This window comes from Lonchura striata, chromosome 22 (genome assembly GCF_046129695.1).
Source record: "Lonchura striata isolate bLonStr1 chromosome 22, bLonStr1.mat, whole genome shotgun sequence".
Classification (NCBI taxonomy): Eukaryota; Metazoa; Chordata; class Aves; order Passeriformes; family Estrildidae; genus Lonchura; species Lonchura striata.
In genome coordinates, this window is record NC_134624.1 from 4,803,067 (window position 1) to 4,830,913 (window position 27,847).

Sequence of the window (27,847 nt, forward strand, 5' to 3'; positions counted from 1 at the left end):
GATATTTGGTTTAGAAGCTTAGTGCCCCTAAGTAGAAGTGACCAAAACAGATCTGGCTGTGTTTCCTGAGATCTTGAGAGGTGAAGAGGTGTCTTTGTCAGGCTATAATGAAGTGCTGGGCTTTCTTCTGAGGGACCTAATTGGTCTATGAGAGCTCTGGTGATGGAGCGTCTGCTGTGGCTGGAGTGGAGCAGTTGGATAGAAAATGTGAGACTTTTGCTTTCCCACCTCCTGTTCCCCCACAGACTTCAATAGTCCTGGACTGGCCACGCTGTGGGACCCTGCAAACCCTGGCTGTTCCTCCTGGGGTGTTTTGGGGCAGGTCACAAGTGGAGTGGTCCTTCCAACCCGTGGTGACCAGCAGCTCTGCCACGTGCTGGACCCCAGGGGTGGGTGTGCATCCCCCAGCCCAGGGTTTGAGGGGACACTGGGGCAGCCCCTGGCTCAGGCACAGACCTTGCCAAGCAGGACGTGCCCCGTGCCACCCTTCCCTCCCCACCCCATGGCTGCTGGTCTGCCCTGAGCCAGAGGGACCAGCTGGCTCCAGGGTGAAGGGGACAGTAACCTCCCAGCTGGAGGTGCCATCGGGCTCTCCAGCAGTGGGAAATTGGCCTTTGAAAGGGGAACAGAGCGAGGGATGTGTCTGTGAGTCAGCAGTGAGCCACGGCAGGATGGGGCTCTCCCAGCAGACTTCTCTCAGACTTCTCTTCTGGGAAACAGTGACCTGCAGGTCACCTCCCCAGGAGCCTCGTGGAGAGGGTGACAGGACTGCAGGGGCTGGGGATGGAGCAGGAGAGCAGGAACCTCCCAGATGTGCAGCACAGGGGTTGTGCCCTTGGCCCCAGGTGGAGAGATGGGCACTTCTGAAAGGATGGGGTGTTCTGGGAGCCAGCCTGGGAGCATTCCAGCATCTGATTCCTGCAAGGAAGCCAAGAAGAGCATTTCCTTCAGGTTGTCTCTCTTTTCTTCTTTGCATTCACATTTTGGGAGCAAACCTTTGCTTACAGGGTTGTGGGGGTGCCACCAGGAGGCTGGGAGGGGACCCTCAGAGGGGTCCCTGGAGGCTGCCTCTCACAGAAACACTGCAGGGGGGCAGTGGGGAGGCTTTGGGTGCCTCTCTGGCCTGGTGAGAGGGTGGGTTTTTGTGATAAGGTGATTTTTGCAGTGGGCCTGCTCTCAGATGAAGGCTGGGCACTGAAAGTGGCACTTGCAGCACACATGGGGCTGGGGAGAGTCCCTGGGCCATCCCAGTACAGCTCTCCCCACCACCTGACAGATCTGGTGTCCAGTGGGTGCCACACTCTGGCTGTGGCACCTTCTTTTGCCCTGGTGAAAGGCTCAGCCTCCTTCCTGACTGTGGGAACAGCCCTCTGCAAGGATGGATTCCTCTGAGGGGCTGGCTGTGCTCTGGGGACAGGGATTCCCCTGGAGAAGAGCTGGGTGTGCCCTGGGGACAGGGATTCCCTTGGATAGAGGCTGGCTGTGCCCTGGGGACAGGGATTCCCTTGGATAGAGGCTGGCTGTGCTCTGGGGACAGGGATTCCCCTGGAGAGGGGCTGGCTGTGCTCTGGGGACATGTTCAGGCTGCTGGGAATTGGGGTGAAGGGGGCTCAGGACTGCCCACCCCTGACTGCTGGTGGCAGCTAGAAGGGATGAGGATGATCAGGGCAGGATGTGTGAGCTGTCCTGGCGTTTTGGCCCCATGTCACCCTGAGGGGTCTCTCCCCATCACGACCTGCTCCATCCCTGGCCTGGCAGCAGCTCTGGGTGTGCCCAGAGCCCTCTCCTGGCTCAGCCCTCCGGGTGCTGCTGGTGGCTCAGGAGGGTTTGTGGCTCTCAGCTGTCTCCTGGCTGGGCAGACACATCCATTGTGCTGCTGTGCCGGGCTGGGAGGTTGGAGGAAGCTCTTGAGCTGCTGTTTCTTGCCCACAAATCATCTACAATGAGCACTAATGTGTTTAGTGCTGCTGAGAGCTGAGAGGAGCCCATGGGGCTGGGCTGCCACTGCCTTTGCTGCAGGAAGAGCTCTCTGCTGAAGCCTTGAGATCAGCCTCTTGCTATTGCTCATCTTGAGGGTTTCTGAGTAATGTTCTGACCCATGAGGTCACAAATTTGCATTTGGATCTGCCACATTACAAAACGAAAGTATGTTCTAATCCCTGTGATTTGTTTAATTTATTATAAACAAGAGAGAAAATTCCAACCTTCAGGAAGTGTCACAAAAAAGCTACTGCTGGTCATCCTGTCTAATTGTATGTAATAAATCACTGCACAGAGTTTAAACCCTGGGCAGTCTGGTTATTTGCAGGCAGAGCTAGCAGGAGCTGCAGAGCCTGGTGTGGGTTCCAGCATGAAGGGTGTTTGTTTTACAGCCTCTCCAAGGTGGGAATTGCAGAGTTTGGAGATCCTGAGTGCAGATGGACCCAGGAGTCTGGGAGTTCTGGAGGGGCATTTGGCATCCTGGATAGGTTAAATGTAGAATGGGATTGGAGAGGATGTGAAAGCAGAGGGAGGTTCTGCACTGAGCTGCCCCCTTTGGGGGTTTTGTTCCTTCTGGTGGCTGTGATAGTCCCAGCACAGACACCAGCCAGGATTTTGGAGGTGAAGGTGGTACCTTTTGATCTCAGGAATGCTGTGTGTACCTGGGATCACAGGTTGCCAAGGTGGGGTCACCTGGAGCAGGTGTCACAGGAGCGTGTCCAGGTGGGTTTGGGATGTCTCCAGAGAGGGACACTCCACACCCTCCCTGGGCAGGTGTTCCAGAGCTCTGCCACCCTCATGGAGAAATGCTCTTCCTCATGCTGGGTGGAACTCCTGTTTTAGTTTATGGCCATTGCAGCTCCTCTATTTTTTCTATTTGCCAGCTGATATGTTACAAAGTCCTGCCAGTGCATTGAGACCTGGCCTGGGCATCTTTCCTTTCAGGATTTCAAACCCAAAGAGCACAGTTTGATGTTGAACAGCCCCTGCCTGTGTCAGCCTCTGGCTGATTTGAGCACTGCAATAGGTGGACCTGGCACAGGGTGCCCAGAGCAGCTGTGGCTGCCCCTGCATCCTTGGCAGTGTCCAGGTGTTGGATGGGGCTTGGAGCAACCTGGGACAGTGGAAGGTGTCCCTGCCATGGGAGGGGTGGGATGGGACGAGCTTTAAGGTCCCTTCCAACCCAAACCAGTCTGGGATTCAGTGTGAACCCACATTTCTGCACCCCACAGGATTTGGGGTGTGGGAGTTTGCCTGCATTTTCCCCATCCCACCCCATTCCCTGCAGGACACATGTACCTGGTGGGATGTGTACAAGCTGTCAGAAGGGAACGTTTGCTGCCTGCTGGGAATGGGCAGCCTCACAGGGAGCCTGTGGAGCTGTGAGTGTGCTCCAGGGCTGCATTCACACCCTTCCCTGCTCCGGAAATATCCTGCTGAGAGGAAACTGCAGGTCAGGGGTTTAATGCATTGTTACAAGTGTTTGATTCCAACCCAACATATTCAGACCAAATCGACTTAAAACCAAACAGCTCAGTAAGTTTTTCCTTTGGAAAGCACTGGCAAATTTGATCTTTATTTTCCTCTGGAAGTTTTCATCTGCAGACACAGGAGTTTGTTTTGGGAAACAGAAAATCCTTCCAGTAGCAACTCCTTGTGCTGCTGTGGTGAGCACTCGTGCAGAGCTGAGCAAATTGATGTTATGAATCTGTGCCTGAGCTGGCTCATGCCCATCCTGACTGCAGAGGGAGAGCCTCTGGACAAGAGAAAGGCCACTGTCCCCCACCTTGCCCCATCACAGAATCCCAGACTGGTTTGGGTTGGGAGGGACTTTAAAGATCATCTTGTCCCACCCCTGCCATGGCCAGGGTGCCACTCACCAGACAGAGCCTTGGGCACCTGCAGGGATGGGGCAGCCACAGCCTGGCTCTGAGTGGACACATCCCTGCACCAGGGGGTCCTGTTCCTGTTCCTGTTCCCACACTCAGCTGCTGCCAAGGGAATGCTTTGGACAAATGGATCACAGCCATGCTGTAGTCTGTGTAACTCCATCCATGTCCCAGCATTCATTTCCCAAAGTGTTCTCTGCTCTGCTGGGAGTCAGCGCTGCTCATTGAGTGTCCTTTGGGATGTGGCATTGTCCCAAGGGGAGAGGCCAGGGAGAGCCCAGGTTCTGTCTCCAAACAGCAAATCTGAATGCTGGGAAAAGCAATTTACTGATGGCACAGAGGACAAGCCTCAGGGACACTGGGACACGGCAGATTTTATACACCTGGGTAATTTTGGATCTGGCTGTTCTGGACACATCATCAGGAGAGTTTGCAAGGAGCATTTTGGGCACTGTCTTGGCAGACCTAGAGGCCATTTGGGCAGATGGTTTGGTGATAGGGAAGAGGGCAAAAGGGCTGGGCAGGGGGTGACATCAGACGTACAGCTGAGGGGAATTTGTTTAGTGAAAAGGGAGTGGAGATGAGCCTTTGTCTGGGAAATGGGTTGTATGCTCTGCTGGAATTGTATCGCAATTTCCTCTCGTTCACAGTAGGACAAGAGATGGTGCTTGTCAGGTTTGTGGCTGTAATTTGATGGGCTTGTCCTGCCCAGAGGAAGGATCCCTGGGCTGTGGGGGAGAAGGCACTGCAGGCAAGGCTGCAGGGGCTGGGACTGGTCCCAGGACTTGAGGTAGACACAGCCTGGAGACTCCTTGCTCTCACCAGTTTTGTGACACGAATATTCTGAGAGAACAGAACTGTGTACCTCTGTTCCCTGTCCTGTTCAGGGGACAGGGGGGGGACTCCCTCTGCTCCAGCCATTCTCCTGCTGGTGGCCAGGAGATGTTACCAGATGAAAAATCCTTTCCTGCTCTTTGATGTTTCCTTTGTTTCCTCCATGGGTCATTTCTGGGATGCTGGAGAGGTTCCCCAAGCCTCGAGTCACCCAGCTCACTGAGGGCTGGACACTGAGTCCCTCTGCCGTGTCACACTCACAGCAGCAGCTTAACTCTTTCCTGAACTGAGCTTTCCATTTTCCCTCCTCCAAAGGCCATCAGGTGCCAGTCTCTGCATTTCTCTGGGTGGTGCTGAGCAGTCCAAGCTGCAGCTGCACTGGCACAACGTTAGAGCAATGCCAGCCTTTGGAGAAGTCCCTCTGGAGGGTGCTGTGACATGAACCCACGTGCAGATCGCCCCAGATGCTGAGGCACTCTGGAGCTGCCCAGCCCAGCATCCCCATGGCAGCCCCAAGCCCCAGCTGCAGTGGCAGTGTCCCCCTGGCCCAGGCTGCTCCTGGGATGTCCCTGGAGCTGGAACACCCGTGGCAGTGGCTCTGGAGTCGGTGGCCAGGCTGCTGCTCTGTGCAGACAGACCCTGGGCTTCACCTCCTCAGCCCAGGCGTTTCCCTGGGTCAGATGCTGGGTGACACCAGTGGCAGAAGCCCCAGGCTGGCATGACCCAGAGCCTGGGCACAGGGCAGCTCCTGGGCACTGCCAGCTCCCAGCTCAGGCTCTTCAGCAGGGCAGGCAGTGCTCATGTCCCAGCTGGAGGAACAGATAAACAGGGGCACTCTCCTCTCCTGGTTTTGTGCTTCTTTACACAGCTCAGCCTCAAACCTGAGTGTTGAAATAACCAAAAATCGTGAGCTTATTCTCCCCCAACTTTAATTTTGGGTTCACATTTCCCAGATGTTGGCAAAAAGAAGAGTTGATATGGTGCAGTTACAGTGCTAGAGAGATTTTAAAAAAGCCCAGGCAGCACGGGGTGAGGATTTCAGAGGGCCCTGGAGCTGTTTGCACAGGCTGGAGCTCTCTGCCCATGGGGCTGTGCCAGGGAAGAGGCATGGAAAGATCTGGGAAAGCTCTGGGGCTGTGCTGGCACTGGGTGGGTGAGTTTGGTGCCACTGGGGCCACTCAGCTCGGAGCTGTTTTCCTCTTCCTTGAGAGGAAAGGATGTCTGCAGAGCAGAAAGGTGCTGGCCCTGCTCTCTGTTTGCCAGAGTGGTGTTTCCAGCAGGAGCTCCATGCCTGGCTCCTCTCAGGGATTCCTAGGAAGGCTTTTACCTGATGAGCCACTTAAAGACAACTGCCTGGCCTGGGAAAACAGCCCTGTGTCCTCACTGGCTGCTCCACAGTGGGTGGAAAAGATTTTTGAGGTTGATTCTCCTCCTGGAGGTTCAACAGAGAACCACAGAATAACAGAATGGTTTGGGTTGGAAGGGACCTTAAAGCTCATCTTGTTCCAGCCCTGCCATGGCCAGGGTGCCACTCCCGAGATCAGGCTGTTCAGGATTCTGTCCATCCTGGGCTTAAACACTTCAGGGATGTGGCATCCACACCCTCTGGCCATCCCCCAGGCCATGCCATCATCAGTGCTCCCAAAAACAAGACCCAGAGCGGAGCCATGCAGGGATTGCTGTGTCCTGCCAGTGTTATCTCCATGCACATCCTCTCCTGAAGCCCCCCAGCACCTTTTGGGCTTCCCAGCTCTAGCAGGGTCCCTGCTGTTAGTGCCAGGGTTTGTTTTATGGGCATCACCAGTGTGCCCAGCAGTCCCAAACCCACAGGAAGAGCCGTGGTCCCCCCACTCCCCCAGCACGGGAGCAAACAGAACTTTCTCACCAGTTTGGCTGGCAGTGCATGAAGTCAGCAGGCAGCATTGCCCGTGTTTTGTGCACAGGATATTCCCAGGGCTGGCTGTTTCTCCCTGGGAAGGTTTGCTCTGTGATTTGGAGCCATTGTAGTCTGGAGCAGTTTCCGAGGTACTTCCCCTCTGGGATCTCTGCTGCCTTTGGCCATGGCCCAACACTCGGAGTGTTGGAGGCCAGGGGTGGCAGGGCTGGGCTGGGAGCCCTGTCCCCAAACCACCCTGCCACCAACCCTGTGGGAGAGGAGCCCGGGGAAGGAGCAGAAATGCATCCCTGCATCTGTGGGAGGAGATTGCCCAGAGCAGCCCCTGGATCCCTGGAAGTGTCCAAGGCTGTTGGAATCTGAGGTATTGATGATTCTGAAATTGTAGAAAGTCTCTGTCTGTCAGCCCCCTGCCAAAGCAGAAGCCATAATTGGTCTGTGCTGGTTTCCAGGTTGTTTATTCTGATTATCTCTCACATGTTCTGCTGCCCTGCCCAGCTCTGTCCTGCAGGGCAGCGTGTGGGGCTCTGCCCTCAGTGGGATGTTACAAACATTAAATACCAGAAACTCCCTGGGCTGGATTGACAATAACGTGCCAATATCTGTCACCTACGTTGGACAGTGTGTCCCCAGCCTGAACCAACAGAAAAATGCCAACACCACAGTGAAACATGGAGGGCATGAAGAAGGAGAAAAAGGACAAGGCACACCCAATTTCCTCCATCTTGTCCCCTTTGAAGTCCTAATCTAGAATCCTAAAATTTTACTTTTGCACCTGTGCCACACTTAATTATTACTTATATCAAACACTCAGAGCTGGTAATTCATCCTGTAAGATTGAAAACTCTTTTCCATGGCCAGAGATCACAGCCAGTGTCTCTGGGGGCTCTGTCCAGGGGGTTCCTGACCCCTGCCAGGGTCCCAGACCTGCCAGGACAGCCAGAGGGAAGCCCTGGATTCCCACACAAGGCCAGGCTGGATGGGGCATGGAGCAGCCTGGGACAGTGGAAGGTGTCCCTGCCATGGCAGGGGTGGCACTGGATGGGCTTTAGGGTCCCTTGCACCTCCAACCATTCCTCCAACCATGGGATTCTGTGGCACCCCTCCCTCCCACCCTGGGAATGTGTTCCTCACACAGCCAGGAGAGACAGTGGTGAGAGAACAGCCCTGGGCTCTGCTGGGCACTGAGCTCAGGGCACCAGAGGTGTCAGACTGAGTCTGGCTCCTTGTTCCTGTGGTTTCTCAGCTTTGCAGTGTCACAGAGCCCCGGGGTCCTGCACAGAGGGGTGTCTGCAGTCAGGGGCTCGGTGTGTGGGGTCTGGGGGCTCCTCCTGTGATGCTGCCATTCTCAGGGGGCTCCTCTCATGATTTATGGGCTCCAGAGTCCACAGCCCCTCCTTGTGTGGTGTCTGCTGGGGTAGGCAGGAGCTCTGCATGGCCAGACCTCTCACCTGGCTGCCATGGGGCTGGGTCTCAGCCTGGGGGAGCTGCTCCCATGGAGCAGGAGGAACTTTTCCTGCAGATCATGCTTGGCTGTAGCAGGGCCTGTTTGGGGCTGGCGTTGGCTGCCTTGGGCCATTCTCTGCCATACCTGCTGTGTTCTCCTCGGGCAGTGTGGGGGGCCTGGTGCTGGCACTGCCCTGGAGCTGTCCTGAGCCCAGCACACAGCCCCTGCAATAACATGTTTGTCACTGGGGGAAGGCAGGCAGAAAACCACTGGCAGCCACTTCAGTCGCTGCCTTTATCTGGTGGCAAATGCCCCCTTCACGCCATCTGCATCCTCCTTTCCCAGCACTGGGAGATTAAACCCTGTTTTCTCTCTGTAAATATTGGCAGGCCCAGCAGCAGCCTCCCTGAAGGAAAACAATCACGGGGAGGCTGTTCCCAGCTCACAGGGCAGCGTGTGCAGCTCCCTGTGCCCCCTCCCCAGCCTCCCCTGGGTGGGCAGCTCGGTGCCCAGCATGGACCAGGCTCCAGGGACACGTGCCACGAGTTTTATCCCAAATAACACCCAGCCCTTCATCTGGCTGCATCCCAAAGGATTTTCCCTGGCTTTGGAGGCAGCTGCCAGTGCTCAGCCCCTGCAGGCTGGGCTTTCCCCAGTCCAGTGGAAAGTTTTTGGGAGAGCAGGTTAATGGAAAACCAGAGCTCTTTCCTTGGGAAATGTACATTGGAGAGGTTAAATGCTGATGTGGTGGTAATAAAAAATGTACACGTTGGATAAATGCAATTTTGGCTGTTCATGTCCCCCCTCAGCCTTGCCCACAATACCTCGGACACACCTTGGGGTGGTTGCCTTTCCCTAAGCTCGGGAGCAGAGGGAAATCTGCTCTCCTGGCTGTGACATTCCGGGGTGGCCGAGGTCAGGGAGCCTGCAGCAGCTGAGGGGGAGCAGAGGGAGCAGAGGGGCACTTTGCTCTCGGGAGCTGAGCATCCTGTGTGCTAAATCCAATCAAAGAGATGGGCTCTAATTGAATCAGGGAGGGGCTCAGGGCAGGGCTAGGTGAGCTCTGTGTCTGTCACAGCAGAGGAGACACGAGATGTCCTTGGAACTGCTTTGAGCCTCGCTCCAGGGGAATCACAGGGCAGGGGCTGTGCACGAGTCACAGCATCACAGCTCCTCGCACTGCCCCATGGCTCTGGGGCTCTGCTGAGTTCTTGCTTTGGTTTCTTCTGACCACAAGGGTGGGGCAGGGAAATGCCAGCCTGGATTCCATCCCAGCAAATGGGTGCTCATCCTCCCCTCTGAAAGTGGGAATGACTTCCTAGGGATGAGAGGGTATCACAGAGGTGCAGCCTGGTGACCTGCAGGTGTGGGACTGGGCGAGATTGGAACATCCAGGATGGGAAAAACTCACTATGATACCCCAGGGATGCTCTGAGCATCACTGCCACCCAGGATCTGGGGGCAAGGGGGAGCCCCACCACTTCCTGTCCATGAATCCCAAACCTCTGCTCATTCTGATGGTGCTCAGGAAGCCTGAGAAGGGATTTTCAGTGTTAATGCCTGCAGGAATAAGTGTGGGATGTCCAGGCATAAGAAAGCTCAAACTTTCTCCTTCATGGAAGTCTCCTGGAAGGGGCAAAGGACTGAACCAGAACCCTCTTTCCCAGGAGGTGATGTGGGAGCTTGGTTTATTTACCACTTTAGGGGATTTTGGATGAAACATGAATGAATTCCCATCCAATGCAAACAGTGATTTAAATGGTGTGACTAAAGAGCATTTCCCCTTCTGGCTGTGTTATGTCTCTGGAGTCACAAAGCTGCAGGTTCTCTCTGACCTTTCTGGGAAAAAGCAGCTACTGGGGACCTGCCCTTCTGGAAGGAAATTCTAGGGGGAAAGAAAAGTTTTTTTTATGAACCTTAGTGAACGACTCTTTTTTCCTTTCTTTGCAGTCTGTCCTAAAGTTGTGCTTTTATTTTTTTTTTCCTCTTCCCCTCTGGTCACTTAAGGAGATGATCCAACCTTGGGCATTTCTGGACCCTTTATAAAGTGAAACGTGCAAATTCCCAACAGGCAGCAGATGTTATAATGCTTAATTTTTAGCATGAGAGATAAGCAGTTGCAGGGCTGGGAGACAGCTGCTGAGAGAACTTGGTCAGAAAGTTCCTTAAGTGAGTAGAGATCTGGACAGGTTTTGAAAGAAACCTGTTTGAAAGAAACTTCACTGATTTTGAAAGAAAACATGTCCAAGAGGAACAAAAGATGTGTGCAGGGAAGGGCACAAGAGGAGGCAGGCTCAGCTGGGATGACTTCCCATCATTTCTCTTAATTCTTTCCTTGCTGCATGTTGCTAACAGACCGTGTGTGACCGGAGCTGGAGTTTATCCCCAGATCCATCCTGGTGTTAAGTGAGGAGCAGGATGGGGAGGCTGCTCTGGAGTTTATCCCCAAATTCATCCTGGTGTTCAGTGAGGAACAGGACAGGGAGGCTGCTCTGGAGTTTCCCTGAGCTCTTCCTCCCAGCCCCACCCAGCCCAAAGGCTCTCGTTCTCACCAGTTCATGCTCTGGTGCCTCATTCATGTTTGCATATGGCAAAGAGCAATTTCCACCCTCGGTTTCCACTGCAGTGGCACAAGGTGCCCGTGCTGCTCCACTCCTGCTCGTGGAAGCACAGTCAGCCCCCCTGCACCACTCTCCCTGCCTCTGAAGGGAGCTGGTTTCCAGTCCCTTTGACTCTCCCGTGCCCAGGGTGCAGCACAGGGGTGAGAGCTCTCCCCTCATCTGCTGTGGTGTGTGGGGACCAAGGAGTTTGCAAACCCAGGCAGGGCCTGCGACGCACAGCTAATGACCTTCTCCCTGCCTGTGTTTCCTTTACGTCAGAAGTCGGAGTGCTTATTAAGTTTGGAGGCTTACTCCCAGGAGCAGAAGAAGAGGATCTGCTGGTGTCTGGCTGAGAACATCACCAAGCAGCAACATCCAGCAGCAGCTCCTCCGGAGAGCAAGGTAAGAGAGCCACGCGGAGCTGCACATTCCTGCCTGGAGCATGGCAGGCTCTGCCTGGGGGGGGCTTTGCTCAGTGATGCTCCTGCCAGCAGGGCTGTGCAGGAGGCTGTTTGTTTGCCAGGTGAGCAGTGAGTTTGTATTCAGGCACTGCTGTGTCTGCAGCTTCCTGCCCTGCCTGGGAGCAGTGGCTGTGTTTGCATCTGCTGGCTGGAGCTGAGGCAGGCTGGGCTGACACCTCCCAGCATCTGTGTTTGGATATTTGGGCAGCTGAGGCTCCACAACCCCGTGGCCAGCCTGCTCTGAGAGCTCACCTCTGCAGCAGGATGGAGAGAACAGGGAGAGGTTCAAGCTGTGATCTCTGGGTGCTGATGAAAAGGCCGAGGTCATGGGAGTAGTGGGGCAGAGATTTGCCCCGTCTGTGCACTTGGGTGGGCTCAGGTGTTTGATCCTGACCCCACAGATGTCCTAAAAGCACAGAGGGGTCGTTTGGCAGTGCTGTTTTTCAGGCAGCCCCAGCACTTTTCCCACACTGAAGAGCTCCATCCTGGCCCGGGAGCGCTGTCTCAGCAGCTCTGGCAGGGAAATGTGTGTGCAGGGCTCTGAGGCTCTGCCTGCCCTCTGTGGTGTAGTGAACACCCTCATCCACCTCCTCTGGGGCTGGGGCTGCCCCACGGAGCTCTCTGGGGCGGTGGCAGTGTCTGCAGGGTCACGTTGTGTGCTGGGGCTTGGGTTGGGATTGCTGGAGAGTGACACTGCTCTGGGAGAAGAGAAGCCCTGTGCTGGGTGTTTGAAGAGCTTTAAGTGCTGCAGATGGGGATTTCGGGGGTAAAACCCCCAGATCTCTCCCTTGGCCGGTGCAGGGTGGTGGAGCAGCTCCTGCCCCACGTCCCTGTGCCCCTGTGGGTGCCTGGCAGGGTGGCCCAGGGCAGGTGGCCCCAAGGTGGTCCCACAGCCCCGGGCAGGGAGATGCGGCTGCGGCTCTGCAGCCTCCCAAACTGGGTCAGCACAAACATCTCTGCAGGAGACAGAGCCTCCGGATTCCTTCTCCTGCACGTTTCAGGAGGACCAAAATAGCAACAGCAGCGCACAAAGCCTGAGAACCACGTTACCAACCAAAGCTCCCACCCTGCCAGCGGCCCCAGCAGCTGATTCATGCAGGTGACAGCGCTGGGTCACGGCTCCTGCTGCCCCGTGGGCATCCTGTGGCACAGCTCTGTGCCCGGGCACGGGGCCCTGCTGAATCCACTGATCCTTGGCGTGGCTCTGTGCTGGGCTGGGTGTGATCCCGGCACGGGCTGGGGATCATCCAGGGTGAAGCTGTGCAGGGACACTTCCAATCTGAGTCTCTCAAACAGGTCCTACAAAGGGGCATCTTGGTGGAGCTCCATCATGACAGGAGCTCTGCCCTGTCCCCAGCCCAGACTGTTCATGGCAGGGTGTTAATGCTTTTTTTCTTTTCAAGCTTGGTTTTATAAGCTCTTAGAGATAAGCATTATACCCTTGATAGCTCAGCTATCTTAGGTGGCATAAAATAAGTAGGATGGCTCTTGTGACAGTGTTGGAAACAAAAAGTTTTACTAAAAGGCAAAAATAAAAAAGTTCTTTATAGAGAAAAGCCTAGTTAGAGTAAGAAGTTCTTACTCTTACTAAACCACTTCACAAAAACGATTAACTTCTTTTATTCTCTTCTTTTTCTAAAAAATTACTTAAGCAAGATGTTTTAACTCTTGTCCAATTAGCTATCCTTAAGTTTAAAGTCCCTAAAGTCTTATAAAATGTCTTTTAACTAAATTAAAGAAAAAAACTTTTAAGCTTTTTTCCTTTTTAAAAAGACAAAACATAACTTATTTACTCCATCAACAAAAAACACATTCCTACAGGGCATGGGGCTGTGCTCAGAGCAAAGCCCTGGAGCATCTGCTCCCTGATTTGTGGAAGGAGCCTGGCCACTGGACAGGTGAAAATACTCCAGAAGACATCACATCTCTTTCAAAGGCTTTTCTGTGCCTCAGTAGACAAGAGGGTGTTCTTTGGGTCCTGTGGAGAGCCATCATGGGCCCCCCAAAATCGTGACAAAGGGGATTTATCTTGGCTTGCTAAAGCTGATGGAAATCCCACTGGTGGGGTGTGGGGCCAGGAGGGAGAAAAGGAGCGTGACAGCAACTACTAAATTGAGTTTACAGCACCATTGCCATCCCAGCAAAGTGTGAAGTGCCCAGGATGCAATTTAAAAGCAAACCTGGTGTGAAATGCAAGAAGGAGCAGCATGGGGAAGGAGCTCCCGAGGGGACAGGAGGGGCTGCTTGGGGCAGGGTGGGCACACAGGGCTGGGCAGGAGCCTGACCTGGGAGAGCTGCAGCTGGGGCTGTGTCCAGGCTGGTTTGTCAGGACAGACCTCTCTGGGGATGCCAGAGCAGTGGGAGGCAGGAGCTGGGAAAATCAGCTGCTTCTTGCAAGGGAGAACTGATCCATTAGCTTGGCTTACCAGTCATTTGATACTAGGGCTATTTAGGGAAAACCCAGTGTCTGTGCTCTGTGAACAGGCAAATTAAGCTGGAAATATCAGCCTGGCCAGGAATCTGATTTGCAAAGCCTTCAAAACTGCCCCGGCTCAGCAAGAGGCAGCTCATTTTGCTGTGGCCACAGTCTGGCCAAGGGGATGTGGGCTTTGCTGTGGGGTGGGAAGGAAGGGCCAGCACAGCCTCAGTGCCAGCAGAGCTGTGCCACGTGCCAGCTGCGTGCTGGAGCCAGGAAAAGGGACACTGTCCAAGCACAGAGCAGCTCCCCGGGAGCCTCCGTGGCTGCCACCAGTGGCAACCTCCAAGCTGTGCAGAGATCAGACAGATTTGGGGCTTTGGGGTGGTTCCTCCTGTTTTTCAAGGCCCCCTGAGCCCTGCCTGGGTAGGGCAGCACTCAGGGCAGGAAGGTCCCTGTGGCTCAGGGCCAGGCTCTGCAGAGCTGTCGCTGCCCCTGGCAGTGCCCCTGGCAGTGTCCCCTGGCAGGATGGTGTCAGGCTGGGTCTGAGCCCTGCAGGGGCCACGTTGGCACTGCTGCTTTCAGACCTGGTTTTGGAGCAAAGCTTTTGGTTTCTGGGGGGCTTGAGCAAGTACAGCAACTCCTTCTGGAGGTGGAGGAAGAGACATCCATGAGGGATGCAGCCATGAGGGTCCAGCCCGGCTCCCAGTGGGCTTTCCCTGCCAGAGTCAGTTCAGAAGGAGCTCCAGGGACAGTGTGGTCCAGGTCTCTGTCCCCAGTGTCCAGCAGATGTGTGCAAATGGGGCCCTGCTGCCACTGTAAGAGCTGGCTGAACATCCCTGAGCTGCAAACCCACCCAGCCAGCTCCCAGGAATTACCCTGTGGGTACTTTCTCCACCTGCAGAGCCTTCCCTCTCTCGTCCTTGTGTCCAGGTCTGCTCCGGGATGCTGCTCCCTGCCCTGTGACCCTGCTGAGCATGTCCCTGTAAAACACATGCCCAGGGTGAGCCAGCCTGGAGCAAACCTTCCAGCGGGGCTGTGTGGAGCCTGGAGGTTGGCTGGGGCTGCCAGGAACCGCAGCCATGGCAATGTGATTACAGAAGAGCAGCTCTGTGCTTTAACTGAGTTAACCCCGGCTCGGGTGCTGACCATCAGGGCAGGGCCAGCCTCACGTTGCTGCAGCAGCTCGGGGAAATCCAGCCCGACTGAAGAGAGGCAAACTGCAGAGCAGGGGCAGGGCAAGGCGCAGGGGCTGGAGCTGCTCCAGCTGGTTTGGCTGCGGGGGGAAAAGCTCCACAGCAAAGCCCCCCGAGTGTAAGGGACCTGCTGCCACCGTCTGATTCTCACTGCTTGTTTCTTTGTGTCTTCCACACTCAGAACGGCTGATTACTCTTCCCTTCTGGCTCCGTGACCTGAGATTACCTCGGAGATGATGGCTGGCTGTATCTGAAAGATGCAGATTATCCTTAAGCTAAATAATTACGGACACTCGGTGGCGTGGACTTTGGGAGTCCAGGACGGGTGCTCCCCTTGTTTCCCGAGGGAGGTGGTGGATGCTCAGCGCTTTCCCGAGCCTGGCTGGGAGCAGGCGTGGATGCCCCGGCCCGTCCCGGCAGCGCTGGCTCCGGTGCTGGGAATGAGCGGCCGGGGGACCGGCTGGCCCCTTCCTGGCCGTGCCTCTGCTCAGGAAGGGCAGGGCTGTTTCTCTCACTTATTTACAAGCGAGTAAATGAGCTGTCAGCGAAAGCAAACAGTGTGTGATGGAGGGCTGATCGACACCAGGGCCGGGCGGGAGGGCTCCGGGGCTGGGGGACAGCCCTGCTCCCCGGGCACCTGCAGCTGCGGATGTTCAGTGTGGGGCACCCCTCTCCTGGCCCATCCCCTGCCTCCTCTTCCTCATCCCCAGCACCCCAGGCACCCACCCTGCTGTCCCCGCACTGTCCCTGCTCCTTGGCACCCCTCTGCCCCGGTAAATCCCTTCTCCTTGCACTGGGGCATCTCCCAGGCCTTCCTGGCACATTCAAGCACCATCCAAGGCTCTGGGGTGGCTGTGACAAGGCCTTGGGGACAAGGCTGTGGACAGTCCCATTCCTCCCTGTCCCTCTCAGCAGGTGCTTCACTCACAGCAGTTTAGCCAGAGTGTGATCAGCACTTTGATGGGGAAGAAGGGGAAGATTTTGTACCTTATTTTGGTTTTGGCCAAAGTATTTTCCATTTTGGGAACCTGCTGCCCCATCAGTGCCAGCTCTGCTCCAGGGGATTCTGCTCATCTCCTGCTGTGGGGCAGGACATGGCTAAGGGTGTAGGAAACCTGGATGTTCATCAGAGCCTTTCCTTCCACATACCAACATGAGAGGCTGGCCAAGGCTGCGCACATCACAGCAGCACCTGGAGGGCCAACCTGAACCTGGCCATACCCTCTGAGCACCTAATTGTGCTGTCAGGGGGCCCAAAGAGGGGAGAAACCTTGAGGGTGATTCTGCCCCAATGAGGGTTAACGCTGATGCTGGCAGGACGTGCAGCCAGGTCACAAAACCAAAACAAAGTCTTGTTGCACTGCTCCACACCAGGGAGCACAGCCCAGCTCTCACCCTGGGCTGGGGAAACTCACTGCTGAGGACAGCCAAAGGCTCCATGGATCTGTGAGGCTGTGGGAGCAGAGATGCTCTTCCTCTCTGAGTCAGGCTCTGGATCAGCTCTGTCCACTTAAAAATCTGGAGGAAGCTGTCCCTTCTTGAACAGAGTCATGGAACTACAGACTGGTCTGGTTGGAAGGAATCTTTAAAATCGTCCCTTTAAAATCATCCTCATCCCATGGCAGGGGCACCTTCCACTATCCCAGGCTGCTCCAAGCCCTGTCCAGCCTGACCTTAGACACTTCCAGGGATCCGAGGATCATTGGACACTTCCAGGGATCCAGGGGCAGCCAAAGCTTCTGTGGGCACCCTGTGCTGGAGCCCCCGCACCTCTATAGTAAAGATTTTTTGCTAATATCTGATCTAACCCTTCCTTCAGCTTAAGGCCATTCCCTGTGTCCTGTCACTTCAGGCCCTTGTCCAAAGTCCCTCTCCAGCTCTCTTGGAACCCTGTTAAACACTGGAAGGGGCTCTGAGATCTCCCCAGAACCTTCTCTTCCCCAGGCTGAGCAGTTGCACATCACTTGGCTTCCAGCCTTCATTGCAAGGACATGTCCCAAGGCCCCAGGGAGCTGGGGTGTGCCTGTGGGGCTGGGTGAGATCCTGGGCTGAGGTGCTGATCTGTTTGTCACCTCCCCTGAGCCCTGGCTCGCTGAACCTTGGCTCCCCTGGCCTCGCTGCCCAGCCCTGAGGCTCTCGGTGCCGTTCCTGGTGGCACCGAGGCCCCAGGGGCTCCCAGGCAGCCCACAGCAGCCGAGGCACAGGCAGGAGGAGTGGACAGATGCCACAGCTCCCCCACGTTTGTTCCTTTGCTTAGCTGGGCTCCTTAGCATGAGCAGAGCAGAGCTGTCCCCTCTGACAGACAGCAGCTCCCGTTTTTCGGGGAGATTTCCCCCAGCCAGCCCGCACCCCCTCGCCCCCCCAGCAAGGCTGGAGCCGGGTGTGAGCAGCTGCCAACACTTCCATCGTGGCCAGAGGCAGCTTTAAACCCTGGAAGGGCTGTTCCTGGCCGATCCCCAGAAGGGCTGGTGAGAGGGAAAGTGCTGCAGGAGCGGCGCCGCAGCCGGGGGGGCTGAGCGGGTGAGATCATTTGCACAGGGTGGTCAGAGGCAGCGGCTGAGTGCTCTGAGCCAGCGCTGCTGGGATTTAATGAAGGTGCTGCAAGTGCTTTGTTGCAGCCTGCCAGGCTGGAGCCCTGCTCTCCTGTGCCCAAGCACCTCCTGCCTGGGGTGGCTGCTCCTTCTCTTCTCTCCGGGCATGGCAGGGGACTGTGCCTGTGGCTGGGCAACTTCTGAAGTCAAGTTCAAGTAACTCCGTGCAAAAGTTACCCAAACACTGATATCTCTGCAGAGATAAGGATCTGTTCAAAATTCCAGGGGGCTTTGGGTGGTGATACCCAGAGTGGTGTGGGACAGGTAGGCACAGCTTCATCCTGCCCCCTTGGCACTCTGGCCCTCCACGAGGCTCGGTGTCCTGCCCTGAACGAGCACCTTCCTGATGCAGCAGCAGGGCAAGGCCTGCCAGCACCACTGCAGGAGGGCTGTGTGTGGCTTTGGAGCCACCAGTGTTGGGCTTGGGACCATTTGGGATTCCTCCCTCCTGTGTGTGGCTCTGGCCATGGCCCTGTTGGAGGCAGAGCTGCTCTGCCAGGTCCTCTCCTGCTGGTGGATGTTTCCTTCCAGTGGTCTCTGCTGGCAGCAGGAACAGCTTCCTGCACCAACCTTGTGGTCCAGTGTAAGTGGTGTTGGGATGAGTCCTTCCCGAGTCCTTCCCAGTGGATCTGCAGAGGCTGAATGCATCAGGCTCTGGTTGTCACCTCCCTCATCCTGCCTGGGGACAGAGCTCTGCCCTGCCCATAAAGCTGCAGAGATTTCCCTGAGCAGCACCAAAGGCAAAGGGTTCTGTGGGCTGAATGGCAGTGCAGGATCTGCTCCTTCCTTCCCCTTTCCCACACTCTGGATTTTTGCCAGGGATGTTTATGACCCAGACATCATCTCACAGCTCGGGGTCCCCCAGCACCTGCCCTGCAGTGATGAGGCTGCAGGCAGCAGCTGGAGCCCGGCTCTGGAGCTGTTCCCCATCCCAGAGGGCACAGAGCAGTGGGTGTGGGCAGGCTGGGCTGGTGGCTGGGTCATTCCTCACTGAGAGGGGCCATGGACATCCAGGTGCTGGTGACATCCTGTGTCCCACAGACCTGCAGCCAGCCAGGTGGCCTCAGAGAGGGAACAGGCACAAACCCCACCAGGCCCAGCTCCCTTCAGCAGTGCTGGCAGGATGGGAGCTGGGCACAGCTGTGGGCATGGCTGTGCCAAGTCACTGCTGTCCGTGGTGACCACGTGTAGTGAGCTCAGCTCTGTGTCCAGTGGGACCAGGGAGCTCCCACATTTCCTGTGCCACTGCAAAGCTGTGCCTACCTGTGAGGCAGAGGAGCAGCACAGTCCTGCTCCACCCCAGGAGCATCCACATGGCTGTGTCTGGCTGAGAGGGACATGTGTGTGCCCAAGGTCCGTGCTGGAGGAGAGCTGAGCTCGGACTGTCACTGCGGCAGCGAGGACTCGCCAGTGAACGGTGGCTGTGGGGCAGATAAAACCAGCACGTGTCTGAGAGTGGCTGGGCACACACCCCTCGCTGTGCTCTCTCTCTGCAACCATCAGGACACTGGCCTGTCTTAGTGAAGTGGAATCCCAGCAGGAGAAATGCCCAGCCAAGGCAGTGGGATCCCCAGCCCCGTGTGCCATGAGAGGGCCCTGGCCTTGAAGGAGAAGAGGAGGGGCAGATGGTCCTGCGTGGGCTGTCCCCGGGATGGACCCCATCCACCATCCTGCCTGTCTATTCTCCTGTCCCTGCCCATTAGGCAGGTTGAGATGCAAAGGGCAGAGCACCCCATTGCGGAGCATCCCCCACTTCAGAGCCGTCACTTCGCCACCGAAAACAGTCTGGGGGAAAAAACCCCGCGAACAGCGAACTTGCAGCAGAGTTTCCTTAAGCAGGGAGCCCCGGGATCTCTGCGCTCGGCGTCGCTGGGGGCAGGACAGGGCAGGAGAAGGGGAGCGCGGCGGCTCGCAGGGTGGTGATGATGCGTGGCCCTTCCTCAGGGCACAGCGGCCGTCCGCTGCTGCCAGCAGGTACCAGCACCTCCAGGGAGAGCCGGCAGAGCCATAAATAGCACGAGGGGCACGAGTGAGCCGCGCCTGGGAGGCTGGGGCGGTTTCAGCCGCCGCCGCCACGGACATTAATAGCGGCAGGGCAGAGCGGAGCGCTGCGCCAGAGCAGCCGAGCGCCGCCGCGGGCACATGGCGGGGCCGGGGCTGCCGCTCGCTCGGCCCGGGGGATGCAGCTGAGAGCCCGCATTTGGTAGGTTTTACAAGCCAAGGCTGCAGCCTGAGGGCCGGACCCTGGGCTGGGCAGGATCAGGCTGAGGAAGCTCAGGCTGAGGGCGTCAGGAGCGCTGATGTCCTTGGGGATCCGAGGCTCCGCTCCCTGCCCTGCCCTGCTCTCTCCTGGGGAACCTGTGGCTCCTGCACAGCCCATTTGCCACCAGGCTGGGCTTGAGGGTTGGTAAGGTGCATCCAGGGAGAGCCAGCGGGCATTTGTAGCGTGGGGATGTGTTGAGGTTCCCTCTCAAATTTGGGCCGTGCACGGCTGTGCCATCGGCACCAACTGGCTCTTGCTGTGGGATCAGCATCGCAATGTGCCCACAATGTGGATTTTCTGCTCCAGGACTTTCGCAGCCTTTTGGATACCGTCCCTGGGCTGGCACTGGGGACCAAGCAGCAGGTCCAGCAGGAATTGCAGCCGTGGCACGCTCGGAATCTCGCTGGGGAGGGAGGGCAGCGGGCTGGGTTGGGATCCGGAGCTGGGACTGCCGGGCAGCTGCGGGTCGGGGCTGGCAGCCCGGAGCTGCGGCGGCGTCGAGCCCCTGGAGACGGCGTGGAGAGGCTCGGTCCCGGCTTGGTGGCTGCCAGCTTGAGCGGGTGGTGACACCGGGACGCGGGGTGGAGCTGAGCCGGCACCGAGCTGCTCTCCCCGGCGCGGGGCTGCTGCCCTCGGGTGAACGTGGGCTCCGCTTCCCGCGGAGCTTCGGGAGCCGCCGGGAACGCAGGGATGGGGAGCGGGATCCGGGCAGGGATGGGGAGCAGGATCCGTGCAGGGATGGGGATGGGGAGCGGGATCCGTGCAGGATGGGGAGCGGGATCCGTGCAGGGATGGGGAGCGGGATGCCTGCAGGATGGGGAGCGGGATGCCTGCAGGATGGGGAGCGGGATCCGTGCAGGGATGGGGAGCGGGATCCGTGCAGGGATGGGGAGCGGGATCCGTGCAGGGATGGGGAGCGGGATCCGTGCAGGGATGGGGAGCAGGATCCGTGCAGGATGGGGAGCAGGATCCGTGCAGGATGGGGATGGGGAGTGGGATCCGTGCAGGATGGGGAGCAGGATCCGTGCAGGATGGGGAGCAGGATCCGTGCAGGATGGGGATGGGGAGTGGGATCCGTGCAGGATGGGGATGGGGAGTGGGATCCGTGCAGGAATGGGGAGCGGGATCCGTGCAGGGATCACGGCATCCTCCCGTGCTTCCTCCCCGAGGAGGGCTTCTCCTGCCCATGGCCGGGTTTTTAGGGAGGTACAAACATCATCCCCCCATCTCCCATCTGCGCCTCCACCCTCGCTGCCCTGCCCCAGGCACTGCTGGCCCTGCTGCTCGGGTTCATACATCCGCGCCGCTTTTGCTGTTACACTAATTGCTCGGGATCAATTATTCATTGTGCAGTAATGAAGCAGGGTGAGGGTAGGAAACCTGGCTGTGCAGCGGGCCCCGGGCTCTGGCCGGCCTCGCAGAGGGTGAGGAGCAGAGCTCGGGGAATGCTCCTCATGAGCACTTTCACAATGACTCCCATGAAGATTTTCTCAAGTTTTGGTAGTTCTGCTTTGCATTTCTGGCTTTGCTTTCTTCCCCTCAGTCCCGTGCTGTGCTTTAGATGCTGTTCCCTGTAGCTGTGAGCTTCCTTGGTTCTTAGTTGTCACTTTGAAATCCTGAGGTGCTCAACAGCCTTTCACAGTTAAAAGTTTCCGATCTGCTGGATCTGGGCACAGTTTGTCCCATGCTAAGAACTCAAATTATAAAATATTTCCCTTCTGCTTTAGGAAAGAACTGTTTTGGAAAGGTTGAGTTTCCCTGGATGATGTAGGTGCTCTTTTTTGTATAATCTGCAATCCAGTTGATGTGGGGTGGGATATTGCCTCCAGCACAGGGAACCCCCTGCTGTCTGTGTCTCTCCCAAAATAACCTTGGTGTCATTCCCATGGAGTTAAATGATTTTGGGGACAGCTGAGGCATCTCAGAGCAAAGGTTTTTGAAGGGCAGCAGGAGCTATGAGGCACAGGGAGGATGGAGCTGCCGTGGTCAGGGACAGCCACAAGATCAGCTCTTCCTGCAGTCCATTCACTCCTCCTGGGTGAGAGCACAGCTGGAGCAGCACATCCCTTGCTCTCCTGCTCACATCTGTGTCCAGCAGCCTGCAGCGACTTCTCTGCTTTTCCCAATCCCTGGTTTTTGCTGAGGAAGTACCTGGGTACAGGGCAGCTCTCTGAACTGTGTTTTGCCTCCTCTTCCTCAGCATCACAACAAAAGAAAGAAAAACCCTGAGCATCCCCATCAGGAGCCAGGAAAGGCTCAATTAAATATCCCCATGGCCAGACATTCCTTGAGCCACAGTGGTTCCATGACTGAGAGGAGCAGAGGCTTTGAAATGAGAAGGTGAGAGCTTCAAAAAAACCCCCAAAATTCCTGACCTCCCCTTGCTGGGGATTCCAGGGAATGCCACACGTGACAGCACTTCTGGCAGCAGGAGAGCTGGCAGCTCCAGGGCAAGGGCAGGGCAGGATTCAGCTCTCAGCTGTGCTGTCTCCATGGCTGGGCTTTTCCCAGCTGGAAGTCTCAGCTGTGGGCCACCAGCAAGGCCACATTATTTAAAGAAGTGCTGGAGAAGTCGAGGTTGTGCTGGCACTCGTTGAAATTTTCTCTGCTGGTGAGCTGGAACAGTCCCGGATGTGAGCAGCAGCTCAGCAAAACCTGCTTGAGGTACAGACAAAGAAGCAGAGGGTTTGCAGTTCTTCTGCCCTGTCTTGGTTTCAATAAAACTTTAAAAACTTGAAAAAATGTAATGTTTGAGATAATGAGTGATCCTTGATGGCAAAAAGAACCCAAGGTGTGGGTAACAGGTGCAAGGTTTGAGGATGTTGGAGTAGGCAGGGATTTTTTTTTGGAGTGTGTTGATATTTGTTTAATGAGGGGGTCATTCTTAGGAACTCTCTTGCTGGGTCTCTGGTCTCAAACCTATCATCCTCCTTCCCTAAAATGAGGTCAGAGAGCCATCCTGGGCTTCAGAGGCAGCTCTTGCTTCTGCTTTCTCTTCCCTTTCTCAGGAAATGCTGCCTTGGCCTCTCAGTCTGACACAGAAACTGGAAGAATGAAGTGTGAGATCCTCCAGGGAGGATGGAATAAATCCCCTCAGCCCCTCGACCTGCCCCGATGGAGACAGGGAAACCCAGGTGCTGGGAATGGCAAAACCACTTTGTTGAGTGCAGGGGAAGATGCAGGTGGTGAAAAAAGGGAAATCTGCACGTGGAGGTCAGGGACACCCACGTGCTGAGAGCAGTGAGACCAAGGCCTTGAGAATGGAGAAATCCAGATGTTGGCTGCTGGCTCCTGAGCTGTTGCTGCTGCAGTGAGGGCATGGAATGTTTTGGGTGGGTCTGTGAGGTGGAAGGACAGCACCTCCTTCAGACAGCACCAGCCCTACCTCCACTGCTGCCTCCTCCAGCAGCCCCTTGGCCACAGGAAGTGGTGAGAAGGTGTCAGCCCCCCTCAGGTACTGGAAAAGCTGCTCACTGGCTCCAGGGAGGCCTCAGAGCCCCTTTCAGGGTCTAAAGGGTCTCTAGGGGAGCTGGAGAGGGAATTTGGACAAGGGCCTGGAGTGACAGGACAAGAGGGAACAGCTTCCCACTGCCAGAGGGCAGGGATGGAGGGGATACTTGGAAGGAATTCCTGGCTGTGAGGGTGGGCAGGCCCTGGCACAGGTGCCCAGAGCAGCTGTGCCTGACTCTGGACCCCTGGAAGTGTCCAAGGCCAGGTTGGACAGGGCTGGGAGCAGCCTGGAACAGGAGACCCCATGGAAGGGGGTGGGATAAGATGGGTTTTAGGTCCCTCCCAACCCAAACCATCTTGTGAGTCTATGAAACCTGGTCACATCCCCATCCTCGAGGTCCCAAGTCAGATTTGGGCAGCAAGGTGGCCTTGGCTTTGTGCTGATGGAGTCCCTGGTGCCTGCAGGCAGGAGCAGGTCTGTGGGTTGGCAGTGGTGGCATTGCTGCCTCTCCCCAGCCCAGGTGATGCTGGGCAGAGCTCAGCCCTGTGCAGACAGGATTTCACAGCCCTGGTGATGCTCTCAGCCCGACCCTCACTCATGGTGAGGCTGCTGCTCATCCCCTCCATGCCAGAGAAGAGCAGCAGAGGCTCTGATTGAATTAGTGCAAGGATTTAATTTAATCCCCAAATGTCTCTCATTTTAAAGGAGCCTGTTCATTTCCTTCTAGGACCTTATCAGATGCAGGCACCCAGCACTGTGAGCAGAAGGACTGGGCAGATAGGCAGTGTTGGGGGAGGGCTTTGTGGGGAGTGACTCGAGGGCTGTGTGGGTTTTTCCTCTAATTATTTCATGAGATAATGATGGCAGTGATTGCAAGACAAATAAAGCATCAGCAGCACCACTGAGGCACATGCTGGTGCACATGGCAGCCTGGTGGGGCAGGGCTGGGAACATTCCCTTCTCACAAGGAATTGCTGTGTAATTTCACCCCAGGGGTGGGGTGAAAGGAGCATTTGCTTTGTGCCTGACACCAAATCCAGCTGTTTCATGGACACAGCAATGTCATGAAGGGACCAAGCACAACGTGGTCTCTGAATTTTTGTCTTCAGACTCACTGGGGGAGTTCAGGTGATGCTGAATTGCTGCTCGGGTGAGCCAGGCTGAGTGGGACAGAGCTGGTGCTCTCTGTGCTACAGGTGACTCCAGGACCCTTTGGTGTGATAAAAACCAGCACAAGGCACAGCTGGACACATGTGGGCTCCTGCCCAGCTGGCTGTGGCACTGAGTGGCAGCATCTTCCTGGACACCTGCCCAGCTCAGGCAGGTGCTGCTGGGGGTGTCTGTGCTGTCCCCTGTGTGCACAGGGGGCTCACACCCCCCCGAGGTGTTTCCTGGAGGTGACAGCAGCTTCTGCAGCCAAACATCTGCACACAGCTGCCTGGAGATGTCCAGGGGGTGGTTATCACCTCTGTGCTCTGGGAATGAGGGGTGTCCAGCAGCAGGGTGGCTCTCCCAGAGGTGCTGTCACAGGCTGGGATCTCCATGGATCCCCATGGATAACCTCTGTCCACTCTGTGGGTGCCTCTTCCCAATGGGATGTGAGGCTGGATGGGTTGACTCCTGGGGCTGCTACTCTTTTTGAAGCTGAATCAATTTATACAGAGGTGATGTCTTTGTTAACTCCAGCTCTCTGGTTGTCACTGGGTTTGTGAAAATGCTTGGATTTCAGCTGGGGATACAGTGACTTCTTTTCTGGGTGACTTGTTAGCTGGGGGTGGTCCTGTGGAATAGTCCCTGCCCCGGGATATGTGTAGGAGGGAATTGCTTCCTAAAGAGAGGATTTTCTCTCCTTTGGTCTTTTTTTCCTCCACTGGGCTGGTTTTGCCCCTTTGGCTTAGACAGAAAAATCACACTGGCTCTGCTCTGGCAAGGGAGGGCTCATTGCAGGCTCCCCCTGCTCACACAAACAACCTTGGAGGTTCTTTCCCTTGGGCTTTTCCCTTTGAAAGGACAGAGCTTGCTCAGGCCTTCCCCAGCCGCAAAGAAACCTGGAAAAACCAGCCCCAAAGGCTTAAAGCCCTGACAGGGACTGGCAGGAGAGGCTGTGGTTTTGTAGGGCTTGCCCAGAGCCACGGGCTGAGCTGGGGCCATCCAGGGATGGGCAGAGCCCGGCGCTTCCCTTTGGCATTTGTTGACGTGGTGCAGGAGGTGCCAGAGCTGCTGGATGAGCTGCTGGGTGTCTGCAGCCCTTGGGGGAAATCCCTGCAGGGCAGCAGCTCGCAGAGCCATCGGGGTGAGGATGCTGTCACAGCTCTGCCTCTGGGCAGATTCCCCAAACCCCACTGGTGCTGCTGGCTGCTGGAGGGGGCAGCTGAGTGCCACCATCCCACTCCTGCCAGCTGGGGAACCTGGTGTTCCAGGGCTCAGGAGCAGGACTGGGTGCTGACAGCAATGGTTCCAGGGCTCAGGAGCAGGACTGGGTGCTGACAGCAATGGTTAACTTGGCACCACCTGGGGATGTGGGGATGATGCCATCCTACCCCACCAGAGCACTGTTAGCGTTGTACAAATCAGTGCCAGCCGTGTAGGTGGGGTGTGAGGAGGTGAAAGGCTTCCCAGGAAGGTGGCTAGAGAGATTTGGGGTGCTTCTGCTTTCATGCTTCTCATATCTTCTCCTCTGGCAGATGCTGGAGACAGACGCCGAGAAGCCGGGGCAGATGCACTCGGAGGACGGGAAGGCAGCAGTGGGTGATGCCCCTCTGGCTGCCAAGGCAGCGGCTCTGGCCAAGCCCTGGGACACTCTGGGAGCCACCCAGGCTCCTCTCCTGGTGGAAAAGCAGCCGGTGGCCACCACAAAGGGAGAGGAGCAGCCCAGCTCCGTGCCAGCCTTTGTCATCCCCGAGCTGCGGCTGGACAGCACCTTCAGCCAGAGCGCGGCGGGCACGGCGGGCAGCGCCACGGACGGCGAGGACGAGGAGGAGGATGAGGAGGAAGATGAGGATGAGGAGGACGAGGAGGAGGAGGAGGACAGCGACGAGCAGTACCTGGACAGGAAGGAGCTGAAGCGCAGCAGCATGATCGAGACGTCGGGCGGGCAGCCCGGCTACACGCTGAGCGTGCAGGGCTCGCTGCGGCGCCGCACGCACAGCGAGGGCAGCCTGCTGCAGGAGGCCAAGGGCCACTGCTTCACCTCCGACACCACCCTCAACTGCTCCGATGGCCAGGGCACCGCCGCACGCTGGGCACTGCCCTCCCCCAGGACCCTCAAGAAAGAGCTCGTCAAAAACGGCGGCTCCATCCACCAGCTGACGCTGCTCTTCTCGGGCCACAGGAAGGTACGTGAGCCACGCTGGCCGCGGGGAGGGGACAGTCCTGGGCTGCAGGTGTCCTGCCACGCGGCCCCTGTGTCCACGACCATGGCAAAGCTCCCTTCTGAGCGCTCAGAGGGTCCCTGCCTGTCGGAATCCATGGTATTGATGATTCTGAGATTGTAGAAAGTCTCTGTCTGTCAGCCCCGCTGCCAAAGCAGAAGCCATAATTGGTCTGTGCTGGTTTCCAGGTTGTTTATTCTGTTGATCTCTCACATGTTCTGCTGCCCTGCCCAGCTCTGTCCTGCAGGGCAGCGTGTGGGGCTCTGCCCTCAGTGGGATGTGACAAACATTAAATACCAGAAACTCCCTGGGCTGGATTGACAATAACGTGCCAATATCTGTCACCTACGTTGGACAGTGTGTCCCCAGCCTAAACCAACAGAAACACTCAGAGCTTGTAATTCATCCTGTAAGACTGAAAACTCTTTTCCATGGACAGAGATCACAGCCAGTGTCTCTGGGGGCTCTGTCCAGGGGGGTTCCTGACCCCTGCCAGGGTCCCAGACCTGCCAGGGCAGCCAGAGGGAAGCTCTGGATTCCCACACCTGCCCCTGGCAGCCGGCTCTGGAGTTGTCAGCACCCCGGGCATGGCACCCAGAGCAGTGTGCTGGGCCATGGGTGGCACTGCCACTGCTGCACCCACGCCCTGCAGGGCCCATGGCCTGGGCAGTGCTGTCTGCTGGGACTGCTGGGGGCAGAGGTGCACCTGGGGATCTGGGTTTGCACAGGGCTGCTCCCAGCAGTGGGGAGAATCCCTGGTGACAGTCCCCAGTGTGCAGGGGGTGCCAGGAGCAGTGTGACCCTCTGCCCCACTGGCCTTCTGCAGGGCTTTGACCACTGTGGGGGTCCATCTCATGGAAAAGCTGTGCTCAGCAGTGATGTGTGACCCCACCATGCCAGAGGAGCAGCAGAGGCTGTGCTGAGGCAGCTCTGCCCAGGACTGGCCTGTGCAATCCTGGGGCTCTGGGGTGCTCCCTGAGCCCCCAGAGCAGAGCTGGCCCTGGCTGCATGGTGCAGGAAGGAGCTGCCAGTGCAGAGATCATTCATGGAAGTGCTGCTGTTCCCATTGTCCCCAGGTGGCACTGTCAGGGTGCTGAGAGTGGCCCCTGGCCCCATACCCTGCTCTGCCCCATCCTCAGCTTCTCGGGGCTCTGGTGCTCAGCACAGGGCTGCAGTGCAGTGCTCAGGGTCGTGTTCCCAGCTCAGAACCTCGTTTCACAGCTCAGGACCATGTCCTGCTGCTTGGCACCACCTTACAGGGCCACATTCTGCTCCAGAGCAATGAGCTCCTTGGCAGGAGGGGATGCTGCAGACCCTGGGATTAAACCCATGCTGGGGTTAAACCTATGCTGGGTTAACCCTTCTCCTGCCACGCTGCTTGAAAAGCCATCCTGATGCTGTTTCCTGGAGGAATTTTTGGGCTCAGAGTCGCTGACCAGCTGGTGAGAACCCTT

General features: G+C 56.9%; 1 protein-coding gene across 1 annotated transcript in view; it reads left to right on the top strand.

The window, feature by feature from the left end:
• Positions 1-27,847, top strand: part of LOC110472207 (regulator of G-protein signaling 3) — a 61,925-nt gene that overhangs the window by 23,712 nt on the left and 10,366 nt on the right. Inside the window, exons 10-11 of the mRNA XM_077787853.1 lie at positions 10,924-11,046; positions 25,707-26,357. Coding sequence (XP_077643979.1) covers positions 10,924-11,046; positions 25,707-26,357 — 774 coding nt within the window. The remainder of the gene's footprint in view (positions 1-10,923; positions 11,047-25,706; positions 26,358-27,847) is intronic.